This window comes from Thunnus albacares, chromosome 9, assembly GCF_914725855.1.
Source record: "Thunnus albacares chromosome 9, fThuAlb1.1, whole genome shotgun sequence".
NCBI classification, from domain to species: Eukaryota; Metazoa; Chordata; class Actinopteri; order Scombriformes; family Scombridae; genus Thunnus; species Thunnus albacares.
In genome coordinates, this window is record NC_058114.1 from 5603187 (window position 1) to 5625576 (window position 22390).

The window sequence follows — 22390 nt, forward strand, 5'->3', positions numbered from 1 at the left end:
CAAGTAACAGACTGAGGAAGGAAACTTGTACTGTGGCATTCGGGATTCCTGCATCATCAACGTGTGTTCGTTGTCATAAACATAGAGATATATGCGTGCAGAAAGTAGCTACAGACATCTTTTTTTATGAAAAATATAAAAAAAAACGTACAACATTTTATTGCACAGTCATGGCTTGACTTTGGCCTATGAGCCTGCCTTTTTATGAACTCCGCCATATCAGTTCAATCATATTATCCAACCACATGAATATGAGACTTTGGGGAATATTAAGTGCAATCTTGGCAGTGAATACTCATTTTTACAGTTTTCTTTCCCTATTTGAAACAAAGAAATAAATAACCTGCATTATTGAGGTGAAACAGAAATATATGCCAAGAGATAAAAACCCTGGTTCTGACTAATGAAAAATTGTGCTGCTGTTCCTTAAATAACCTAAAGCCTCAGGCTTCAACTCATTTGTTAGGTAACCTTATTATGTCATATGCCTTACTCTTCCTCTGTCTTTAATTATTTGCTGATTTAGTCATATTTTGACTTTGCAATTGTGTTAAAGAGCAAAGGGCTAAGGCGATCGATAACGCTCAGATTACATAATCTGTGCTATCTCAAATAATAATGGGCTGTTCAATTTAGTGGACAATGACCAGCATTTTCTCCATTAAGAAAAAACTATGAAACATTTTACAGTCTATTTTCAAGGGAGTGTTTGACACTCAAAAGTGCATTTGCATCCTCTTGTTTTGATGTGTATTTTAAATTTGAGTGGCAAAAACCAAACAATATGAAAAGTAGAAATAATGCAAAAAAGTGGGTGTATTGATAAAAACAAAATGTGACGAAGTGCATTGAAGTGCACTAGAAACATCTTATATATCTTTGCATGATTTATAGTTAAAAAAACCTCCTTATTAATCTAATACTTGCTCTTTATGCAGCCCCTCAGTTCAGCCTCTGTCTGAAACAGGCCGTTTTAGCTCCTGCCTCTTTAAAGGTGTAGTTTGTAGGATTTAGTTGCATCTAGTGGTGAGGTTACATATTGAAACAAACTGAATACCCCCACCCCCTCCCCTTCTAAACACAAAAAGCCCAGAATTTGGTTTGTCTGTTCTGGGCTACTGTAGAAACAATCTGTGACACAACCTAACATGTACACGACCGAAAATAACAAAGCATGATATGTCCACTTCACTTTCCATCATTTGAGGTTTAACTGATGCTCTTTTGTTTTATTTAATGACGCATAAATGTGTTTTCTTTTGCAGGTTTTTCCAGAAATGTGTTTAAACTTTGTGCTACGTTTGTATGGAAACCTAACTAAAGACCACTCCAAAATTAAAGCACTTTAGAGGATCTGACAGCGTGTTGAGTGAATGTTAAACACACAGGAAGCCTGATTATACAACAAGGTGCAGCTGGTTAGGCAGGCAGGCGGCAGGTTAGGAGATAATTAGCAGATAAGGAGCATGTGTGAAGGGCAGCCAGACAAACAGAGTGTAGCTGGTGGGCAGTTCACCAGAGTATCACTCAGCAGTACATTTGGTCAGATTAACAGCTGTAGAGTGCACTCCGTTTTAAAGTGTCGGGTAGGAATAAACAGGTACACTGTGGGATACACTCTCCATTGTAAACAGGAACTGTCACCATGGATACTACTGCCCGGCCAAAAACAAAACAAACAAAAACAAAAAATACATAAATTGAAATTGAATTTTTATGATGTCTCCCTCATTCTCCAGCACAAGCTTATGTTTTGTGGTAGCAGAACATCATATGTCGGTCAACACAGTGCTGGCTCATTGTCGGAAGGGTTTTGAGTTCAATTCTACTTTCCGCCATCTGGTATGTATTAATATGGTGAACCCTCCACACAGACACACAAATTTAGGTCAATTGGAAACGGTAAGGATGTCAGTGATTATCTGTCTAAAATGGTTAATTGAATAATATTCCCTTGTGTCTCTCCCATTATTTGCTATGGTTTATGAGCTGGTCATCACACAGTGTTTGGGATTGCATCACCTTCCTTTGCAGGTTAGAAAGATGATAAATTCTGTTGCATCATTTGTGATACAATATAATGTGACCCAAAACCTGGCCTTTCAAACTTGCGATGTATTGAACGGGACATTTTTACCACATAAATAGTCTTGTGAAAATCTGTTTTTGTATGTGATTCCTCCACACAAATTGGCACACAGAGACTGGTGGGAGGAACTGTGGATGCAGACTCAGGTGCAGAGACCATGTTGTCGTCAGTGCCGGAGTGGACTACTTCTCTACTGCGTTCACCAGTCTGTCCAGGCTGCTACTTGCAGAAACATGCAGGTGCACTGTGGAGATCCAGCTGTTGTATTTTTTAGGAAGTGGAGATCTGATGATTTCCTCAGCACCAGTCTTCTGCTGTTGTGCAGCTTGGTTCATTGTACCGTGCGTTTCTCCCCATGTTGGATGGTCCAGCTGTGAAAATGATTGTTTTTACTCAAAATCTAATGCACAGGTGCAGTTTGTTTCATTTCCAATTTCATTTTGTGATTTTCAATCTATCATTATCTCAAAAATTTGAGGAAAACGTCCCGTCTTCCCTCTGCCTGACATCATAAAACTGTTTTTTTTGTTTTGCATAGTGCTCTCAGAAGACCAGGTGAAACTGTGGATGCTTCTCATTTGTCTAATTGTCTCCTCACTTAACTCACTCATGTCATTTCCTCCAATGAAAACACTTTCTAATAAATGAAGAAAGTTGTTTATGGTTCCTTTTGTTGATCAGACCTACAATTAACAGACAAATAAAATATAAAACTTGGGAGTGACACACTTGACTTTAATCTGCAATCTGTCTCCACTCAGTTACGATGTGATGTATCAGATCAGTCCGATCAGCCGCAGCATCCAATCGATAACTGATATCCAATAAGGGAGCATGTCAGCCCGTAAAAGACTTCCGTGAAGGCTGCTCTCTTGTATCCTCACTCATGGCTCCTCAGAGATCCCTCCTCAATCCTTGCTTCGTGGAGCAGAAAGCGCTTCAATTGAACAATCAAATAAGGGAACTGAGATGCACCTTTTGGTCTCATGCTGGTACGATAAGAGGGAGAGACGCAAGGAAAAGACGTGAGGAAAGAGGAAATGAGATGTCCTTTCCTCTCAGGCATCATCTGAAGTGAACAGCTGGATCAGCTGTCAGTCTAAAGGTGTAAACAGCTCTTTAGCATCATTTGATATCTTTGGAGTTTGCATGTCTCATAATTTAGTACCTTACTTATATAAACTTATATGTTTATTGGGAAAGTGGAAATTATGTAAATATATCTCATTTCAAAATATTAATTCTACCAGACGCACAATGATTTTCAACCTCATAGAAACTGATATTTATACATGTAAAAGTATGAAAATGACCAACTATGAAAAGACTTTCTGATCTATGATGAAAGTTGTTTTTCGCTTCCTTTTATCACAGTTACCATGGAACCACTCATTTTAACCAAATATTGAATCAGGTCAAAATCACAAATAAAATAAACTTGGGAGTGATTCTGTTATCTGTTCCGGCAGTAAACAGTGATGTGTCAGCAGTCTGATAGCAGCTGCAGCATCCAATCAGTAAAAGATTTCCAATAACGGTCTGTGTCAGCATGTGAGCCTCCTAACGGATTCTTCTTCGCTCCTCCGAGCAAATATAAGCAAATGGAGACATCGCTCATTGACTTCTGGGTGACTCGAGGAGTGAGGAGTTTGAGAACTGAAATAAGACAAATGAGAAGCATCCTGCTTACGCACATGTTGCCGCATCCCAAGCTCTCCCCATTACAGGAAGCTTGATGACGGTTTCAAATATTTGCTCTTGTTGGGCTCAGAAGGATTCCTTAATCAAATTTGTGATATTGGGCGATATGAATAAAAACTGACTTGAATTGGTTTGTACACTATTCTACCCATCATTTAACCCTGTAAAGCCCACTGTTGCAATATTACAACAATCACTTTTAGCTCTCTTAAAAAGAAATCTGTAAATGTTTTTTTTTAAAGACCACATTTACATAGTCAATGGGTCCTATTGTTTATCCTTGCAATGCTATTGGATAGTAAATGTATTTATAGGTCTGGCAATCTGGCCATGAACTCACACTACCTGAAAACTTTCTGTCAAGCTCATCTTCTTGTTTTATTGGACCGGATTTGTCAAGAAATAAGTAAGTAACATGCCTTGAATATTTTTTTTTTGTGACAATTACAATGTCTAGAACATGTAGATACTTAGTTATTGTGGAATACATTCATCAAACTTGATTTTGAGCTTGTTATGTCTATGTTGTACTTCTACAACGCCGGGTTAGAGTGGTAGTCAAAATAGCATGTGCACACACATGACATGGGGACACTGCACTTCTCACATGTTCACATATGGAAAAAATACTAATAGACATATAATTTCTTTGATGATTCACTATAACTAGGTTCTAAATTGGTTTTCTCTGTTAAAATTTTGAGTTTATACAAGAATTGAACAAATGAATAAACTGTTTCTGGTTGCAGTATTTGAAGCTCAATCTGTACCAGAAACTGTATCTTATCAATTAAAAAAATAGATTTAACTGATCCTGGGCTTTTTGTTTGTTTGCTCAAATAGTTGCCTGTTACATTAGTTAGAAACAGGTTCTGACTGTTCTAAATGTTTTGGGGGATGATTGTTGCATTGTTCAGGGACAGGTGTGAATGGTCCTGATGTGGGGATGTAAATGTTCTGGGGGGGGTGGAAGTACTCCTTTAGGTATGATAAGTAGAGAGCATAATAGGCTAGTCAGATTATATTGTGTGAATTTAGTGGAATGTGTAAATGAATTAGGATTAATTTGCATTGATATTATTTAGAAAAAATTCAAAAACCCTTTAATTTCTGCATCAGAGGCCTCCTACAACAACATCTGAAAGGTGAAAAACTTTTTTTGCTATTGCTATTTTGCTATTTTCTTCTATATTTGGGCTTTACAGGGTTAAGATGCATCACTTACTTAAGATTTCTTCAGTAGAAAACTTCCTGTAAAAACTTGCTGCTAGATCAGATTAAAATGTAGTTTCACACTAGATACCTTTTGGACTGGCAGAGTTCACAAGTTGAATTTTAAATTTATATTATCAGATATTTTTTGTTTACCCCTTTCTCCTTTCTGAACCTTTTTTTTTTTTTTTTTTTTAAAAACATTATTAAAATAGAAACAAGTCAAGTCCATCTTTGTTGTCAGGCTCCCTAGCAACAGTGTTCACCATTTAAACCCATCAAGCTTAATCTGATGTCGAAACAACTGGCAGCTTTTGGAGCACTGATGTTGCCCTAATCACTCAACTTCACTCTGAAGCCATTCATGTGTTGCCAGTTATGTTGACAGCACAAAATGCTCAGACTCTGACCAACTTGGGGGCAGACTGCGGATAGAAACCCTGTGGGTGTAGCGTTGTTAGCGTGAATCTCACAGCCAGCCGCAGATATCACTGGGAAAATGTTCTATTATTTTCTTACACATGAAAACAGATCATTCTTTTTCTCAAAACTGTAAAAAAATACCCCCCTGGGGCCATGAGAACCCTTCGCAGCAACATTGTCAATGACTTGTAGAGCATTGTCTTCTTTAATATGGAACTAAGTGAGCAATCTGCTTCCTGTGTGCTCACCGATCCAGCAGCACCCACGCCCTTTGCCTTTTTAATGACACTTGAGTAAACATAAACAGCACTGTATAGTTTTATGGTCATAATCCATCAATACAGACTATTTTAGACTCTGGGGAGTAAAAATCTACCAAGTCCTGATGGCAACATGTCTGTAACTTTCAATGTAGATGTCTTCCTCATAATTTAAAACTGAACGCCAAGAAGAGATTACCATATTACACATGTTTTAATATAGAACATGTGTGTGGTTTCCTATCTCAAGTCTGACCACTGTGCTTCAGGAAACAGATGGGAATGTCTACAGGTCTGCTTGTGCTTAGAGGGATTATCATTACTGTTGGCTGAGCAGAAGAGATTAAATCAGTTTTTTTTTTTAAACCTTATCACACTGTGCTGTCAAAGTGAAATTCTTCTTTTGGCACATTTAGAGGGAAATTAGGTCATGTATCAGGTGAAGTTCAGGAAAAAAGGAAACTTGCATTGTCCTTAAGTAAACTGTTGGGGATCATATCCAGAATCCTAGACTCTTAGTAATGGTATCTTGTTACTGGGGGTTTAATCCGCTTAAGTCTCCATTTGTCATGGTTTTTAATAGTGGCAGCATTTAAAAGGACTTTTCCTGTTTTAGGAAACCTTTTAGGATGATATATTTAGAAAGGTCAGACCCGTGATGCTAAATATCTATCTGCTCAGTTTTCTCAGCCTAGAAGATACTATGAGACTGCTGCTAATGTGACAATGTAGCATACACGTAAAAGCAGCAAGTTAAACTCAACAAAACATTTGTCAGAAATGTCACTAACCTCCTTTGGGGACCAAAGGCATCTGAACTTTTCCATCTATTTCTAGGAACTGCGGTGGTAACGGATGCGTCCATGCAAGCCTCTGACAGTGTTTGTGTTGGCAGCCAGCCTCTCTGCCGCATCTGTTTCCGCTCTGTTTTTCACTCATCGCTGACATTCTCATTGGTGCACCCCTCACAAGCTGCTTTGTTCTTTTCAAACAATTAATTTACTCCGAGGAGGAATTAAAAAAGGGAAGGAACATATCTATGAAAGACATTTTCCTTTGGGAGTCCAGTCAGAGTCTGTTTCTGTTTGTTAGAAACGAAAGCGCTTAACAGATTCTTCACCAGATTTGGTAGAAGATATGTGGATAAGCCTTGATTGGTGGGAAGGCAGTGAGGGATCATCTCCTTGTTGCTCCACTAGTAACTCCTACTAGTCGGTTGTACTGCCTGCATGGATACGGTTAAATCTGAGGAGGATAATGTGAGCCTTCTGCACATTACACCCTTGCAGGAGCCTCATTCTGGCTGCATAAAGACCCAGCTGGACCAGGCTTGTTTCCTAGAAATTATATTTAGTTATATATAACTAAATTGTTAAAAATTACGTTGCATTGGCAAATGTATTGGAGAAGGGTAGGACCATGTATACTTCTTCCCACTCCTTTTCGGACATGTAATATTTATTTATGTTTATTTATGAGAATTTGTTTATTGAGAGTTTGCAGTATATGTTTAATGTTCATTTTGTTTGTTATTCATGTTTTGTTTTTGTTTATTAGTATTTGCTATATGTTCAAAATAAACATAAACATAACCAGCGCCTGGATCATGTTCACAGGCAACATTTTTTCGAATGAATGTAGCGTCACGTTTATATATCGCTCTGAAGTTGAAAGGAGGAAGTCGGGGTGGATGGTGGGCGTACGAGCGCAGGACTCTGATATCAGAGAGCAGGTTCATACCCTGAGTCCTGTGTGTTGTCAGGTTTAGACAACAAAAGCACTTTGGTTAAGGTTAGTTAAAGATCATCATTTTGTTTAAATGCTAATAAACATGTTCTGCTTTTTTTCTGTGTTGAACCAAAACAACGGACCTTTCTGTAACTTTAACCAAGCGCTGTCTGGTTTATACATTCAGTATCAACTTTTTGATACGATTTTTGCAACTTGCCGAATACATTAACATTTTCTCATTATGTTGAGATTATGTTAATTCAGCCAGCACTGTATTTCTAGCAAAATGTATATGCTGTTGCAATTTAGTCGTATATTAACGTAATTTCTAGGAAGAAGGACGCAGCATAGAGTTAGCGGTGACAAGGACTGCAGTCACTGGGCAGAACAAAGAAAATGAGGGAGAAACGTAAAAAGGATCATATGTTCTTTTCTTTTGTTTCTTGCTTTGCGTGTTAAAAACTTCTGGATATATTCCATGGTTAAAATAATCAATTTAAAATCAGTGTAAGTAGGGAATGGACAAGTTGGGGAACATGTTATCCATTTATGAGTGTTAATGTCATCGGACAACTCAGGATGGTTGTATGATTACAGAGTTGGTTGTGTGAGGATTGATGAAATGGCATTATATATACAGATGGGTGACAAATTAAAGGAAAAACCAGCATAGGCCTGAATGACCCCTACAGTGAGGGGATCTGAATGGATATATGTAATATATACTGAAGATCTCAATCCAATTGAACACATATGGGAGATTCCGGACCGACATGTTAGACAGCGCTCTCCACCACCATCATCAAAACACCAAATGAATATGTTTTTGAACAATGGTGTTCATGCCTTCAGAAGAGTTCAGAGACTTGTAGAATCAATTCCACAGCTGAGGAACACCATCAAACCATTCAGTGACCCCTAGTGAACCTATGAGTTGGGGTATTGTCATCCTGGAGGAGAACATTCCCATCAGGATAGAAATGTTTCATCATAGGATAAAGGCGATGACTCAGAACAACTTTGTATTGATTTGCAGTGACCCTTCCCTCTACGGGGACAAGTGGACCCGAACCATGCCAGCAAAATGACTCCCACAGCATAACAGAGCCACCGGATCTCCTCACTGTAGGGGTCAAGCATTCAGGCTTGTACTAGTTTTTCCTTTGATTTGTCACCCGTCTGTATATGTGGGCTTAAATAAATTGAATGACAGACTTTGACTAACATGAGGCATCCATGTTTGACCACGAGGTTTCATAAAAATCTGAGTTTCACAGTCCTAATCATTACTTTGATGTTGACATGAACAGAAACTGGTAATTATGATACACATACGCAATTTTTTTGAGTAGTTTTCCATTTGCTGCAGTTTTAAAGACTCATTCATGGGGTTTACTCTGTGCAGACACATTATAAATAGGCATCCAATGAAGAAAAACAAAGTGACAATTGAAAGTAAGATGTTTCCTCTTTTATAACAGTAATAAGACTTCGGGAAGAGTCCTTGCCAGCTCTCCATTCAATGAATCTTGGATTCCACTGTTGTATTTATGAATAACTTAGACACAATTGTTTGTAAATAGTAGATCTTTACACGTAAAAATAAATACATCTTCAGGAATTGTATGCATATATATTTTTATGTGGTCGACTCCAAAACGTACATGCAAGGCTACATCAGATTATGCATACTCAGCACTGTTAAAGCCCTTATTGATTTTATTGTGATGTTGATTGTCGACTTACGTGACACTTTTATGACATCAGACTGGCCAATCCGTGCCATAGTAAACCCTGGTCAATGCTGTTTAAAATTACACTTTCATATATATTTGAGATGTGTTGGTTTTGTCTTTGCCAAATTGTCCTTTTTTTTTTTTTTAGGAATAAATTCAATTAATAAGTTGAAAAAATATGTACTCCTTATCCCCTGATCTGCACTCTACTCTCAGTTTGTGGATTATTTGCAATCATGGGAACAATAAGGACTTATAAAATGCTGAATATCTAGATAATAATAATGTTCTTGTGTTGGTTATGACATATGCTTTTGTTAAATAGAAAAAAAACATTAAAAAGTAAGTATAATCACACTTTATGATTGCTACATTCAACTAACTGTGTATATTTAAGACACTTAAACATTGCACACCAACACCGAATCCACCATCATATCCATCTATGTCTTATCTGAGTGTAAAATAGGTGAATACCAGTGGTGTTACAGTTTGTAATAGTGAATAACTTGTGAAAGTGTAAGGTGTTAACCTGGAAAATAACACAGAAAGTACATATAACATTGAGCATGACTATTATGTTTTTGCGTTACGGTCAACGTTAACATAAACTACAGTTAGTTCCGACTGCAGTGACCCCATTTCCTCAAATTGTGTATAATGACTTTAAACTTTTGATTTTTTAAATATGATGTGCTCTATGGCTTCACAGACCATACTAAGATTATTCTCCATAACCAGTATTAGCAGTCTACTACTGCTGCAAACCTGCAAGTTCTGTTTCCCATGTTTGTTTGTTTTTACTGGTATATTAGCACTAAAACCAGGTCCGGACCTTTTTAGTGACCCGACAACTTCAGTAATGACACATGGGAAAAATACTTTTTCTTTGTAAAAAATAACACTGCTCTGTTCATTTCTTTTTCTGAGATTCCCTCCTACTTGATTTTCCCATCTTAGCAACTTGCAGTTTAGTGGTAGCCAAGGAGCTCGACCACTGAGCCAACTAACCAGCACTGTTCTCAAGGATGGCTCTCACAGGATGCATCGCAACTGAAAAAAAAAAAAAAGGGGGGGGGGGGGGGGGGGTTGGTGAAAATCCAAACTCAGTGTCTTTGTGTATTTGTGAGTGTGAGAGAGTGGAAGAGACAAAAAAAAAGAGTTATGTGATCATCATGCATTGATACTAGTAGAGGCTCCACTATACCTTTTTTTATTACAATGACAAAATACTTGGTCCTTGCTGGAAATTAGGCAGTTACTATTTATGATCTTAGGGAATTCATCATCAGTTTTCTCCCGTAGACAGAAAATATTAGCTCATATTGTTTCCAGGCAGTGGAAATGGCATTATTATCTTGTGAGTCTTCTTGGGAAAAACCACAAATACAGGACTTTACGATCTTTTTTGGAGCAAAGCCAATGTGTTTCATGCTATTTCAAAATACTATTTATACAGTTTTATTTTTGAGTTGGGCAATTTTTGGATTGCATTTTTTTCTTTTTTTTTTTACAATGTGACCCCTCATAGAAGTTGCCTTTTCCAATGAAAAGAATCCACCAACTCCATCAATTTTTAGCCTCAAGGCTAATTTTTGCTTCTGCGTCAAAATGTAGTGGTGCATACAGTAAGGCTGTCTGTTGTTTCTCCATGCTGTGGTTATGTGAAAGGCTTGGCTTCTGTAGGAGCTAGGTAAGCTGTACAGATACTGCAAAATTGCAACTGGTCTACTTGGTCTGCTTTTCCAGACCAAGTAGTGTCTGTTGATAGTTGAAGACTTAAGGAGTAGGTCACGGAAAGACTACCAACCTTCTTCTTACCTAATGAAGCCGTTTTCAGTGTAAACCTTCTCTTTCATGGCATCGTCTCTGCTCTGTGTCAGAGAGTGAACACAACAGAATGTAAATGTGATTGCAGCTGTGCTGGTGTGTATGGCAGTCAACAGGATCAAGCTTACTCCAAAAGTACTTATATTGATTCATATGTAGACAGCTACGGAAAAGCTACAACAGCACCTTGACACAATAGTGTAAGTCAGGTATTATTTTTCTGGGATAATTTAAAAGAGTATTTTCATATGCATTCAAAAATTGTCCTAATTTCATCATCTGTTCATCTGTTTTTCATGAAAACAGTTTTTTTTTATGTTAATCCTGACTCTGTCTGATGATGTATGTGTGTAGTCATGTACTTCTACCTTTAGGAGAACCTTACTGGGGGCAATTTTGAGTAAATGAGTAAATTGTGGGCAGCCCTTATTTCGTTCAGAAGATAGGGAATCATTGCTGTCAATGGAAGGACCTCACTATAGGGTAGAAGTTCAAGAATATGTTTGTGCATTGGGTGGGGAAGGCGGGGCTGTTTCAAAGGCAGTCTTTCCCTTTAGTTACATTTCAAAACATAATTTTCTTACCCTCGGATGTTTTGTATCTTTTATAAAAAATAAAATCGGTTCTCGAGCTGCCATACACACAAATGATATTTATTTATTTATTTATTTATTAGCAAATATTCAAATGCTAAAAAAAATTATAGATTGTCTCTTAATATTTTCATGTTGACTAACTGCTGTTTGAAACCTCCCCACCCACCCCCACCCCCACCCACAGCTCCTCAGACTCCTGCTCCAGTTTAGTTGACCAGGAGCTCCTGGTACTGCTCAGAACGCAGGAAGCGACCGAAGGAGTCTTTCTCCATCAGGGCGAAGATCCTCTTCTGGGCCAGGTCGAAGGTCGCAGGGGACAGATCCACCAGATTTCTCAGGGTCACATCCTTGGTGAAGTGGTCAATGTTTACCTGTGGTTGAGGAAGTCAGGGAGTACTGTTAGAAACAACTAACATCATCACACAGAAGACAGTAAAGACAAATGGGGAAATGAAGATAGTAGATAAAAATACTGCTACTAGGGATGGGAAGAGAAAGATGATAATCCCCCAACATCATAATTCAATTATTCCATTTTAGGCAAGATAAGATGAGATACATCATGCATTGTACTATTTAATTTGTCACTGCTTATTTCAGCTGCCCAGTTTTCATGTTTATTTAAAATCAAATGTAAACATAAACCACATCAAGTCTCGCACGAATGCCAGAGGAAACTTCCGAGAAGACGAGCTACCAGAAACAGCAGATGTTTACAGCAGCAACTGTAACTGGTTTGAAAACAACTCAGTGACTGATTGTAAATGCAGTTTCTAAAATTTGAGCTGGGTGAAAAAGGGTGAAATACTCAAATCCTCTGTAAAAGTAAATGTATACAATGGAAAAACACTTAAAAATAAAAATAGATGTGAAATTAAACAAATATTAGCAGTGAAACGTGCTCAAGTTTTAGTGTGTTTGAGTGTGTTTATAGGTTAGATGTGTGTTAGCATATACTGTAATGCCAAGTTGTATTTTAACTCAGTTCAGAGCTGTCAGACAAATGTGAGTGCATTAAACTTGTTTTATTATTTTTCTATGTAATGTAGAAAAATGGAAATACTTTGGAAAATGTATTAAGCATGTGTGTGTGTGTGCGTGTGTGTGTTTTCTCATGCTTGTGCTGTTGACTGCGTGCAGAGACTCGGTACATTCTCTGTCTGTTACCTCATCTATTTACTCATCAAGATCGCCTCTATTTCGGCTCCACACATGCGTTCACTGATTTAAAAAAAAAAGAAAGATGGAAGCAAAATGGAGCAAATCAGTATAAAGGAAGCTAGTTTCTCTCCAACTATTTGTACACATTTAGCTGTTCAGTCGTAAAATGTAAAATTCAGACTACTTGATGTAGCTTTTGTTGACAAAGTCCCTCCTTTCATGCATCGCCAACAGACATGTGGGAACATGGATTATTTTATTTGGAACTTGCATGTTTGGAAGATTTAAAAATATGATGGAACGCCATATCTCTGCATCAGTGTTTGGGTTTGTTTTGGGTTATGATTTGAAATTCAGTAACCCCAGTAACGCTCGGATTCTTTGACAGTTTTTGGAGCCGACGTGTTTGTCTTCGTCTTACTGGTAGTTTGGTATCAGTTTGGTCTCGGTGTGTTCAGTGGACAGACTGGTTCGCTACGTGCAAGTGTGGTAAAGTGGTCAATTGCCTCCAAAAGAGGCAGAGAATTACTGTTTTAAAGATCAGTGGTCTGAATCCGTTATTGGTCTTTAGAGAGTGAGACTTTGATTTTATATTAAAGTGGGAGCCCATGCTTGATTAATTTCACATCTTTTAAACCACACTACATGTGATTAACTTGTAGAAGGACTATTTTTTCCCCCATATGGAGTTTAACTGATAAAATAGGGGATGGGGAGTCACAGGAGACCCTGACCTCTCTGGGTCCCTCAGACTGGATGAAGTCCTCATAGATCTTCTTGGCCTTCATGCTCATCTTCACGGGGTTCTTGGTCTTCTTGAAGTCCTCGCAGGCTGTCCAGAACTCAATGTTCTCATCACTGAACTCAGACTGCAGGAAGCTACGGAAAGCAGCAACACCGTCTGATGAAGAGGGAGAGGAGGTTGTTAAAAAAAAGAGATAAAATAGATATGTTAACGAATATAGTATAAGAATATAGCCCCAGTATGTAAATGTGCGGTTTTATGTGCTGTTTCAAGGTTTGAAAAGCCCTCAAGTCACTTTTCTGTAAAAGCTACTAAGTCAGACCTGGAAACATTTCCATAACTCTTAAACACAGATCAAAAGAAATATTTTGAGATTTTGGGAAATACACTTATTGGCAACACAACTTGTCATTTTTACGTTTCAGTTATATCTCATTCAGCAAACACTGCTTCCAGTCATCTAAGGAAAGCTAAATGTCTGCAGACTCTAGCTTCATATTTAGTGAAAAGACATGATAGCGGTATCAATCTTTTCATTTAACTCTCATCAAGAAAGCAAACAAAAGCACATTTCCCTAAATGTAAAACCATCACTTTAAATCTGTTTGGGCGTTGCTGGAAAATAGGCAGCAGAATTAAAAACAATCACCCCTCAGACATTTAAAAAGTGCAAAATAGAAACAAAACCTTTATTTGGACAAATATAAAAGCATAGAAGTTATCCTGAAATAAGGCTCCAAAAAAAGGCTAGATAAAACAACAGCTCATTTCAGCAAAGACCATTGTAATTCAACACAATGCCTGCAAAAAGCTCCCATTGTCTGACAGAGCATGTGTTACAGATGATAAGCATTCTGCTATGGCCTCAGGCTTTATCTGCAATCTAAATGGCTGGTTCTCTTCAAAATAGCACTGAGTCGCAATCAAGCTACAGCTCTTTAAAAAAAAAACAAAAAAAAGACCTTCAGTACAAGGGCACACTAAAAAAGAAGCACACACGCACAGGCACTGATGACAAGCTGTTTATGTATCAGCACGGCAACAAGCGGCAGAAAGTGTAGCCTCTTGTACTGTGTAGGTTTAAATTACTGCCCCTCATCAGGTGAATAAGCTGTGTAATCTTTTTAATAATGAAATGCTAAAACGGTTCCTTTAATTAAAAACTGCACAGACATCCACTTGAAAATAGGATTATGTGCAATCTTTTTTATCTGAGTTATACATTATGCATTTAATATTGCATAACATACAATGCATACAGTTTTTAACTTTGAGGTGGTGGAGGAGGAGGGGGAGTAGCTGTATGTCTGAGAGGTAATAACTCACTGAGAATCCCATGGGAATTAACAAGGGAGAAGCCATAAAGAATAATGTTAATGTAAAATCTCATGTAGATAAATAACCGCAGCCAAGCAGTTCGCGGCAACCGTGTAATAAATCACCGCCGGTGGAACCATTTAGACTTCTCCCCGGAGATGTTACCATAACACACATAACCTCCATGGACCGACACACATGCAGATACATACAGATGTTCATGCAAACATGCAAACACAGGAGAAACATACATCACTCTGCCCTGGACTGTGCTGAAAGAGCCACTTAGAAAAGGTCTTTTGCCACCCACTGAGCTCCATGGAGAAAATGTTCTTTTTTTTACTATCAGCTGGTCAGTAACATCTGTTCGCAGGTCTGTTTTGATGCACAGGGGGAAACTTAAATGACGTATCAGCAGGAGAGTTTACACGTACCGCTAAACACCATTAACCATTAGAGTTAATCATCAGTCTTGATCACTCTCAGGCTTTCCGTGCACTTTGTGAAGTAAACATTAGAGCCAGAGATTGGTTTCTGGCGTGTATGGTGGTTATAAACCTGTTTTCCTCCTCATATGCATTGCTTACATTTTTCTCAGTCTACACATACAGTATAAGCTATCTTAATGTAACATTATTTCCTGCAAATTATATGATTATGCAACCTTTTTTTTTACACCAGCAAAATAGATCTGTGAACATCTTAATTGTAATCAGATATTTACTAAAAATCCATGAAATGTAACTTATGTTAGTGAATCTGTGGTAAAGGTCAACTAACACCACTCTAAGAAATAAGTTTGTCTGGTGTGAGGGGTTCCTAGATATGCGATCATTTACAAAGAAGATATTTCAGTTGCACAAATCATAGTTTTTTAATTTAAAAAGCCAAATAACTTAATGAGGTTTGACATAAAGTTTTGGTCATAAAGTTATTTTTGTTTTAATTCTATAAAGACATATTGGAAAGTTAGATACGCCTGTTCAAACAGTCTAGTAGCCAGACACCAGACCTCAGGGGACGCAAGTTTTCCTGTTTGTGAATGGTCTAAGTTAAGCTGAAGTCCCAGCTGTTACATAATGACGACCTCAGCATGGGACAGTGTGAAATAACGGTGCTTTCTTTGTTTGGTTGTGAGGAGGGCGACAAAGTAGAGACACTGCAGACTTTTTAATAATAGGCTATATTCACAGTTGCTGAAACATGTATTATTTTAGTTTTTTTTTTTTTTTTACAAGGAGGTTTCTCATTGTGGGGAAAGAATTGATTGTAAAGTCTTTCATATTGTTCTACAGTAACACTGTATTTGATTTTAAATTAAGTCACATGACACAATCAAGATAATGCATTCAATCTGAAGATCTACAACTCCTGGATAGCAGTTCATCCAATTCATCCTTTAAGCCTGTACTTATATTGATCACATTTTGAGGACAACAATGCTGTTAAACTATGGTGTCCATATAGGGACAAAAAGCCTTTCGCTCAAGTCTAAATTTTAGTGTTAAGTCTCAGTTTTTGGTTGAGGTTGGGGTAAACCTCTAGGGAATTAAAATAAATCAATTTAGTGGTTGCTTTAGTGGGAAAAACTGTGTTTTTGTGTGTGTAAGAGACAGTGTGAATAAAAGAGTAAGAAGGAGTAAGAGAAGTAAACCTACAGCTGTTGTTTAGGACTCGGTCCAGACTCTCACGCCACTGAGCAGCTTCCTCAGGAGTAGGCCTGCGCAAAAAATACCTCAATTCAGTCAACAAGCCTCAATAAAACCAGTCAAAAGCATCTCAGGTACAGAACTTTGCTCAGCCTTTCTGTATTGTGCACCAAAATATCACATTATGGGGAAAAAAAACTTCTATATCTGTTCTTTAGGTGGCATAAAAAATTGTGGTTTGCAAATGATGTTTTCAGCACAATGTGACAAGTGTGATGTGATGAAAATACACTAAAATTTAAAGCCATTCAATGCATACTTGTTCACCATTGTACAATATGTCACAATAAACATTATGCATTCTACATAATAACCACAGAACATACACGTGAGCCTCATACTTAGCTTTAATCACTATATATAGCCTACATTTGATGTACTGTATGTCCCTAGTCTCGCTTTGCCAGACTGCATCCTTTGATCTCATGCAGGTTCTGCTGCAAGATTTCAGTCTGGAAAACATCCACTGAGAATTGATTGCATCTGGTCCTTTATGTGTCAGATATTGACGTGCGAACAATTTAAAGGAGAAGTTATAGCTGTAGTGAAAATGAAGCATAATTCTGAAACTGCATGGCCTTTCTCTCACCTCTTAAGAGAAAGTTTCCAAAGCAGCTGCAGAGTTTTCAAGTGTGAAAATTAGAAGGAAAGACCAGTGACAGGCCAGCGAGAAGTACTTTCATCCAAACAGGTGTCTGAGTGAAGGACAGGACTGTTATCTATCATGTATCGTTCAGCCTGTTTGATATGATCTCAAGCAAATGCTGAAAATTCATAGAAAATGTTTTTACAATCACATTATTCAAGATCAAAATTACTGTTGTAAGGGCTTATGCAAATTACAAATATGTCTAGTAACTGAATATGCTCTCTAAACTGAGCCTCGATGGCTCTAAAGGAAACAAACACGCTGCCAGAATGCTGTCAAACAAAATCAAGCCTCAACTGAAGCAGCTCTGACCTGCCTCAAAGTTACTTTTTAGGGAAAAATATTTTGCTTTTATTAAACTAAATCACAAAGACCCATCTCTATTTTAGCAACCCAAGAACATGCTATATCAATTTCCATGAAATGCTTAGGTTTGAATGATTTTGTGATGTTGACAGAAAACCCCCCCCCAAAAATTGTACAATTTCTGCTACATAAGTAACAAAAAGTAGTTTTCCAATCTCATGCATTTTAATCTCCTCGTCTACTGACACTGACATCTGAACCCAGTCAGTGTCTGGAGAGGTTGAATGTCCCTTTAATCTCCACATTGTGTACCTGCTCGAGGCTCTACGCTGCCAGTTTAACATGCAGGCAAACGTTTCCCTCCTCCACAAACACTCTCTAAGACTGAGGGAGAGAAATGACTCACTTCTGCAGCTTCTCCGGCTTCTTCTCAGTCTTCTCCGGGTAGGGGATGATGAGATCGATGGCATTTTCCGGCTTTTGCAGCAAAACTCCCAATTTCGACTTGATCTCTTTTGCCCTGGGAGACAGAAAGCAGATGTGGAGATGACGGCTTGTGTGTGACAGAAGTCTTTGATTTTATGTATCTCATACACGAGAGAGATAAGAATCTAGTCATAGTGTTTATATAAGCCATCATGATATTTATCATCCTCTCACCGACATGCCTCTGGTATTTATACAAGACACTAAAGTGATATTTATGAGCCTGTCAGTTGGCTGATTAATCAAATTCAAAACTACATTGTGAATTCTTTACAAAATAGGTTTCATGTTTTAGTGTCTAAGGAGTCAACAGATGGGAAAAATAGCAGAAAAAGCAAAAACAAAACAAAATGTAAATATTGTTACTGCATTTATAGCTTTTTTACTTTGAATTACAGGAACTTTTTTTGTTTTAGCTGCAAGTTTAGTCTTTAAATTCTCAGTATTAAACGTCACATGTATATCCATTAATCTGGTTAAACTTTGTGAAGTTGCTCCCATAGACATTAACAGCATAAATTAATGCAAAAATGTTGCACTTACTGTATATATATATTTTTTTAATCAATATAACCCATAGTTATGCTTTGACAACCTGAAATTGTTTTTTTTTTTGATTCTGCAGGTTTAAAAACCTCTCTAACCTTAACATTTTTCTGACTCTCTATCTCTATCTGCATAAAAAAAACATACAAGTAAGCTTAAATACTGGTGTAACACTACTAAAATATGGTTGTTCAGCTCATACTGTGAGGTCTGTTTAATAAAGGATTTCCAGAAAATGAAAGAAATTCATTTTAGGAAGTAAAGGGTTCACAAAGATTAACTTTAAGCCTTTAAGTTCTTCGATAGACTGAGAATGACAACAACATGGATTCACAGTTTATGTTTTAATCTATTCTGACACAACATGATCAGTATGAGTCTCAAGTGTAGTCAAAGGTTTGTGGATTTAAACCGAGTCAGAGGAGTAACACTGTTAAGACATGACAGCAAAAGTAATGTAATGATGAAGTCTCACCTTTCCAGGCAGGTTTGGGGTAAGGCAGCTAATCCCTTACACATTTTCCAACTCTTCCAGTCGCAGTGCTGAAGAGTGAATTCAGTTTTTCCTGTTATAACACGCTGTGAGTTTCAGAGTCCCTTTTGCTTTCTGATTCTGGCTTTCAGCACATGGGGAGTTTTTATACAGACGCTCTTTGGGCTCTGGGCCAACAGCTAAGCCAATCAGACTGGAATGTTTACAGCCCGGGCAGCTGAGGAGCCCGGCTGAGGAAGGGCGGGTTTTCATAGGTTAATGGCTGTTTGCTTTGAGGACTCAATTAACTAATAGACCAGGGACCAGTGTGCAGGATGGAATCAGGAATAAAGGACTGTGATGAAGTAACTGATTTGAGGTGATAACTTTATATATGTAGCACCTTAAAAACAGTTACAAAGTGCTTTGAGATAAAGTTTTGTTTCCTAAAGATTTGCTGTTAACTGCCATTAATTACATTGTGTATAACCTCCACATCCATCCACCCTTTTGTTTTTGTAGATTTTTAATTAATTTTAATTAACATGCCTTGATGAATGCTGGTGCATTTTTCTTTCTTTTTATTTGGTTGATCATTTTATGTCTTGCTGCTGGTTTTCCCACAGAGGTTATTAATAGTCCATCGACTCTACACACGTAGGCTCAATACATATCATATCATTGCAGTGTAAAATTTACTTTTATGGCGGCCCATTGACCAATATTTATTGGTACCATTTTTTTCCTTAAACAAAAGAAGCCAAACTTATCAGATGTTAAATGTTGTCTAAACACAAGCAGCTATAAATTTAAAATGTCTTCACCTAGCAAAAAAACAGGAACTTAAAGAGAAGGACATATTTTTCTGTACCAAAAAAAATATTTATACCCTGTTTTACCACATTACTTAAAGTTTACAAAAGATCTCCTTAATGGTCCAAAGGAAACAACGTCGGCTGTCGGTTGGTGACCTGACACGAACAGCTGTTTCTGGTTTCAAAGTTAAGCTGGGCAGACAGTGTACAGCTTCACTATTCTTGTATGTTTGATTGACTCACACTATATCACAGCGCAGTCTTACACTGTAATCATAACCATCTTCTACATACTACCGACAGTATGCGGTATGAAACTGTTAAATTGATTTAATTTGCGGTATGCTAGGCCAGGCTTAGCCGGTTTCCGGGTTTGGAAAGCAGAAGTAAACAACAGCGCAATGATTGTTGAACGCTTTGCATTGTGGGACTCAGTAAGCGAGGTAGACTGGTCGGATGCATACTGGAGATTTTTTCAGAATCAGTATGATATATCTGGGTATTTTTGACATACTGCAGATTTTGCTTTTGTTTGCATACTGCATTCTACATGCTACATTTTGGCCAAATCAGTATGTACTTCTAGCATAGTAAGCGGTTTCAAATGCAGCCAGAGTCAAAACTACAGTAGTTATAATATGTAAAATACTACTTCAATAATATTAAAACAAACATTACAATTTATAACTTTTCACTTTTGGTAGCCATGTGGGAAAATTGAACTGTGGAACGACTGTTTCTTTCTTTCTTTCAGTGTGTTTTGAGCAAATTTTTATGTCTGTATTGGATTTTGACAGCAGAGAGACAAGAAATGGGGAATGGCATGTAATAGAGGTACCCAGTTAGACTTGAACCAGGGATGTTGTTTGTGGCTTAACCCCTAAGCCACGCAAGTGCCCTCAGACAACCTGAATTTCTAACATGCCAGACATTGTGCTGATAACTCAACAGCCAAATTTTTTGGGTGTTTAATCTGCTTTGCGACCTCACTCAAAGTGAACATCAAGCCACAGCAGATCTGGTGTTAATTCAACCCAATCTAGCTTAAAGAGAAACTTCGGTATTTTCAACCTGGACCCTTTTTTCCCATCATTTTGTGTCTAAGTGACTAATGGGGACAACAGTTTTGTCCTTTCCAACATTACGGAAAGGATCATACCGAGAAATACAATGTTTTTCTTTCCCTTTTGCTTGATCCTGTCTGTAATTATGTCTAACTAAGTCTCGCTCAAGGAGAAGTCTCTTACTCACAAGAGTTGTTTTCGAAATCAGTTAAATATTCAGCCATGACAGAGTAGGAGACAGGAGTGCCCAGAGGAGGTTGTTGTGTGTTGTACAAAAAGTGTAGCTTACTGAAGTGTAGCTTAGACACAAAAAGATGGGAAAATAGGGTCCAGGTTGAAAAATACAGAAGTTTCCCTTTAATCTGTACAGTCTCTGCCAAGCGTGACACGCTTTATGACTATCCACCCTGACCTCCTCCAGTTGAGGTTTGAGGTGGTAAAACATGTCATGCTACTTACAACTTTGACAGAGAGCACAATTATTTGCACAACTACACTTGAGAAAATCATAAACATGTGTTTTTGAGCATTTGAACAACCATACAACCATTGCCATTGTTGTTCATGAGAGAGGATAGTCTCTCAAGCAACGTTGTGGGCGCTGTTCTTTTGCATGTGACCACTCAAACAAATCTGTATGCGCTCTCATTAAGTACATTTTCACAGCTTTAGTGTTTTTTGTTTGACATTTTTATTGTATGTTTGGTCGAACTAGATAAACACAGTAGGGCAACCACTCTTTATTACTGCCGAATAAATCTACCTGACCAGCTGGCCGCTTTTCAGGGAGAAGCCTTATACTGAACTTTGAGCCTGTCCTCTCAAGGAAAACAACACAATAGGACAAATGTCAGTCACCAAAAATGACCTATTGTTACATTGGAGTGACAGATGCTATCTAGCGGCAGTAGTGATTATGTCCAGGAGAAGTGACGCAGCTCAGATGACGTCTATAGAAGGTTAAAAACTTCCATAATCGGAGGCGGTGCGTTGGATGGCTGGTTAGATCCTAACCTGCAAAAAATGGACTTTGCCGCACTTCGCTTCCCGCTTCCAACTGTGAGTGTCACGTTTCCAACTGCGAGTCGGGACAGTCTTTTTTTACAAAGCATAACTACGACTACCGTGTGTTTACTGTTGCCATGACAACGACGGTTGTCAACTTGAAACCCACACCATGTTTCAAGTGATAATTTGAACCCAAACCATGATCTTTCCCTAAACCTAACCAAGTGGTTTTTGTGCCTAAACCTCACCAGATCTTAACCACAGCATTGTCACACCATAAAATACCATTACTTTTAACAGTGATGAGTAATGGTTTTGGTAAGCACAGGATTAGTAGACGCTCCCATGGGTCAGTCTGGAGCACATAGTTAAGCAACGTGTGTGGTTATCTAATTTGGAGGGCTTGTTGGGAATTTTACTGTCCAAGGTCCAAAAAAGATTTCCTTCCTATCTTTAATTTTAGAATATTTTTTAAGTTTCATTTTTATTCGCTTCTTATCATCTGAAGGCTTCAACAGAAATGAAAACACGTGT

General features: G+C 37.9%; 1 protein-coding gene across 1 annotated transcript; it reads right to left on the reverse strand.

Moving 5' to 3' along the window:
- Positions 1 to 9037: 9037 nt before the first annotated feature.
- LOC122989133 (regulator of G-protein signaling 5-like) lies at positions 9038 to 19121 on the reverse strand. The gene is made up of 5 exons (XM_044361815.1): positions 18973 to 19121; positions 17872 to 17985; positions 16460 to 16521; positions 13474 to 13640; positions 9038 to 11949 (listed from the first exon to the last, which is right to left on the reverse strand). The coding sequence occupies exons 1-5, from the start codon at positions 19014 to 19016 to the stop codon at positions 11785 to 11787; spliced, it is 552 nt and encodes a 183-aa protein (XP_044217750.1). The 5' UTR covers positions 19017 to 19121; the 3' UTR covers positions 9038 to 11784.
- Between the last annotated feature and the right edge of the window lie 3269 nt (positions 19122 to 22390).

Excerpts from the sequence above, each read along its gene's own strand:
- LOC122989133 (XM_044361815.1), bottom strand. The coding sequence starts at position 19,016 with ATGTGTAAGGGATTAGCTGCCTTACCCCAAACCTGCCTGGAAAG. Across the intron at positions 17,986-18,972 it reads CCCCAAACCTGCCTGGAAAG|GGCAAAAGAGATCAAGTCGA; the intron begins GTGAGACTTCAT and ends TCTGTCTCCCAG. Across the intron at positions 16,522-17,871 it reads AAGCCGGAGAAGCTGCAGAA|GCCTACTCCTGAGGAAGCTG; the intron begins GTGAGTCATTTC and ends TTTTTTGCGCAG.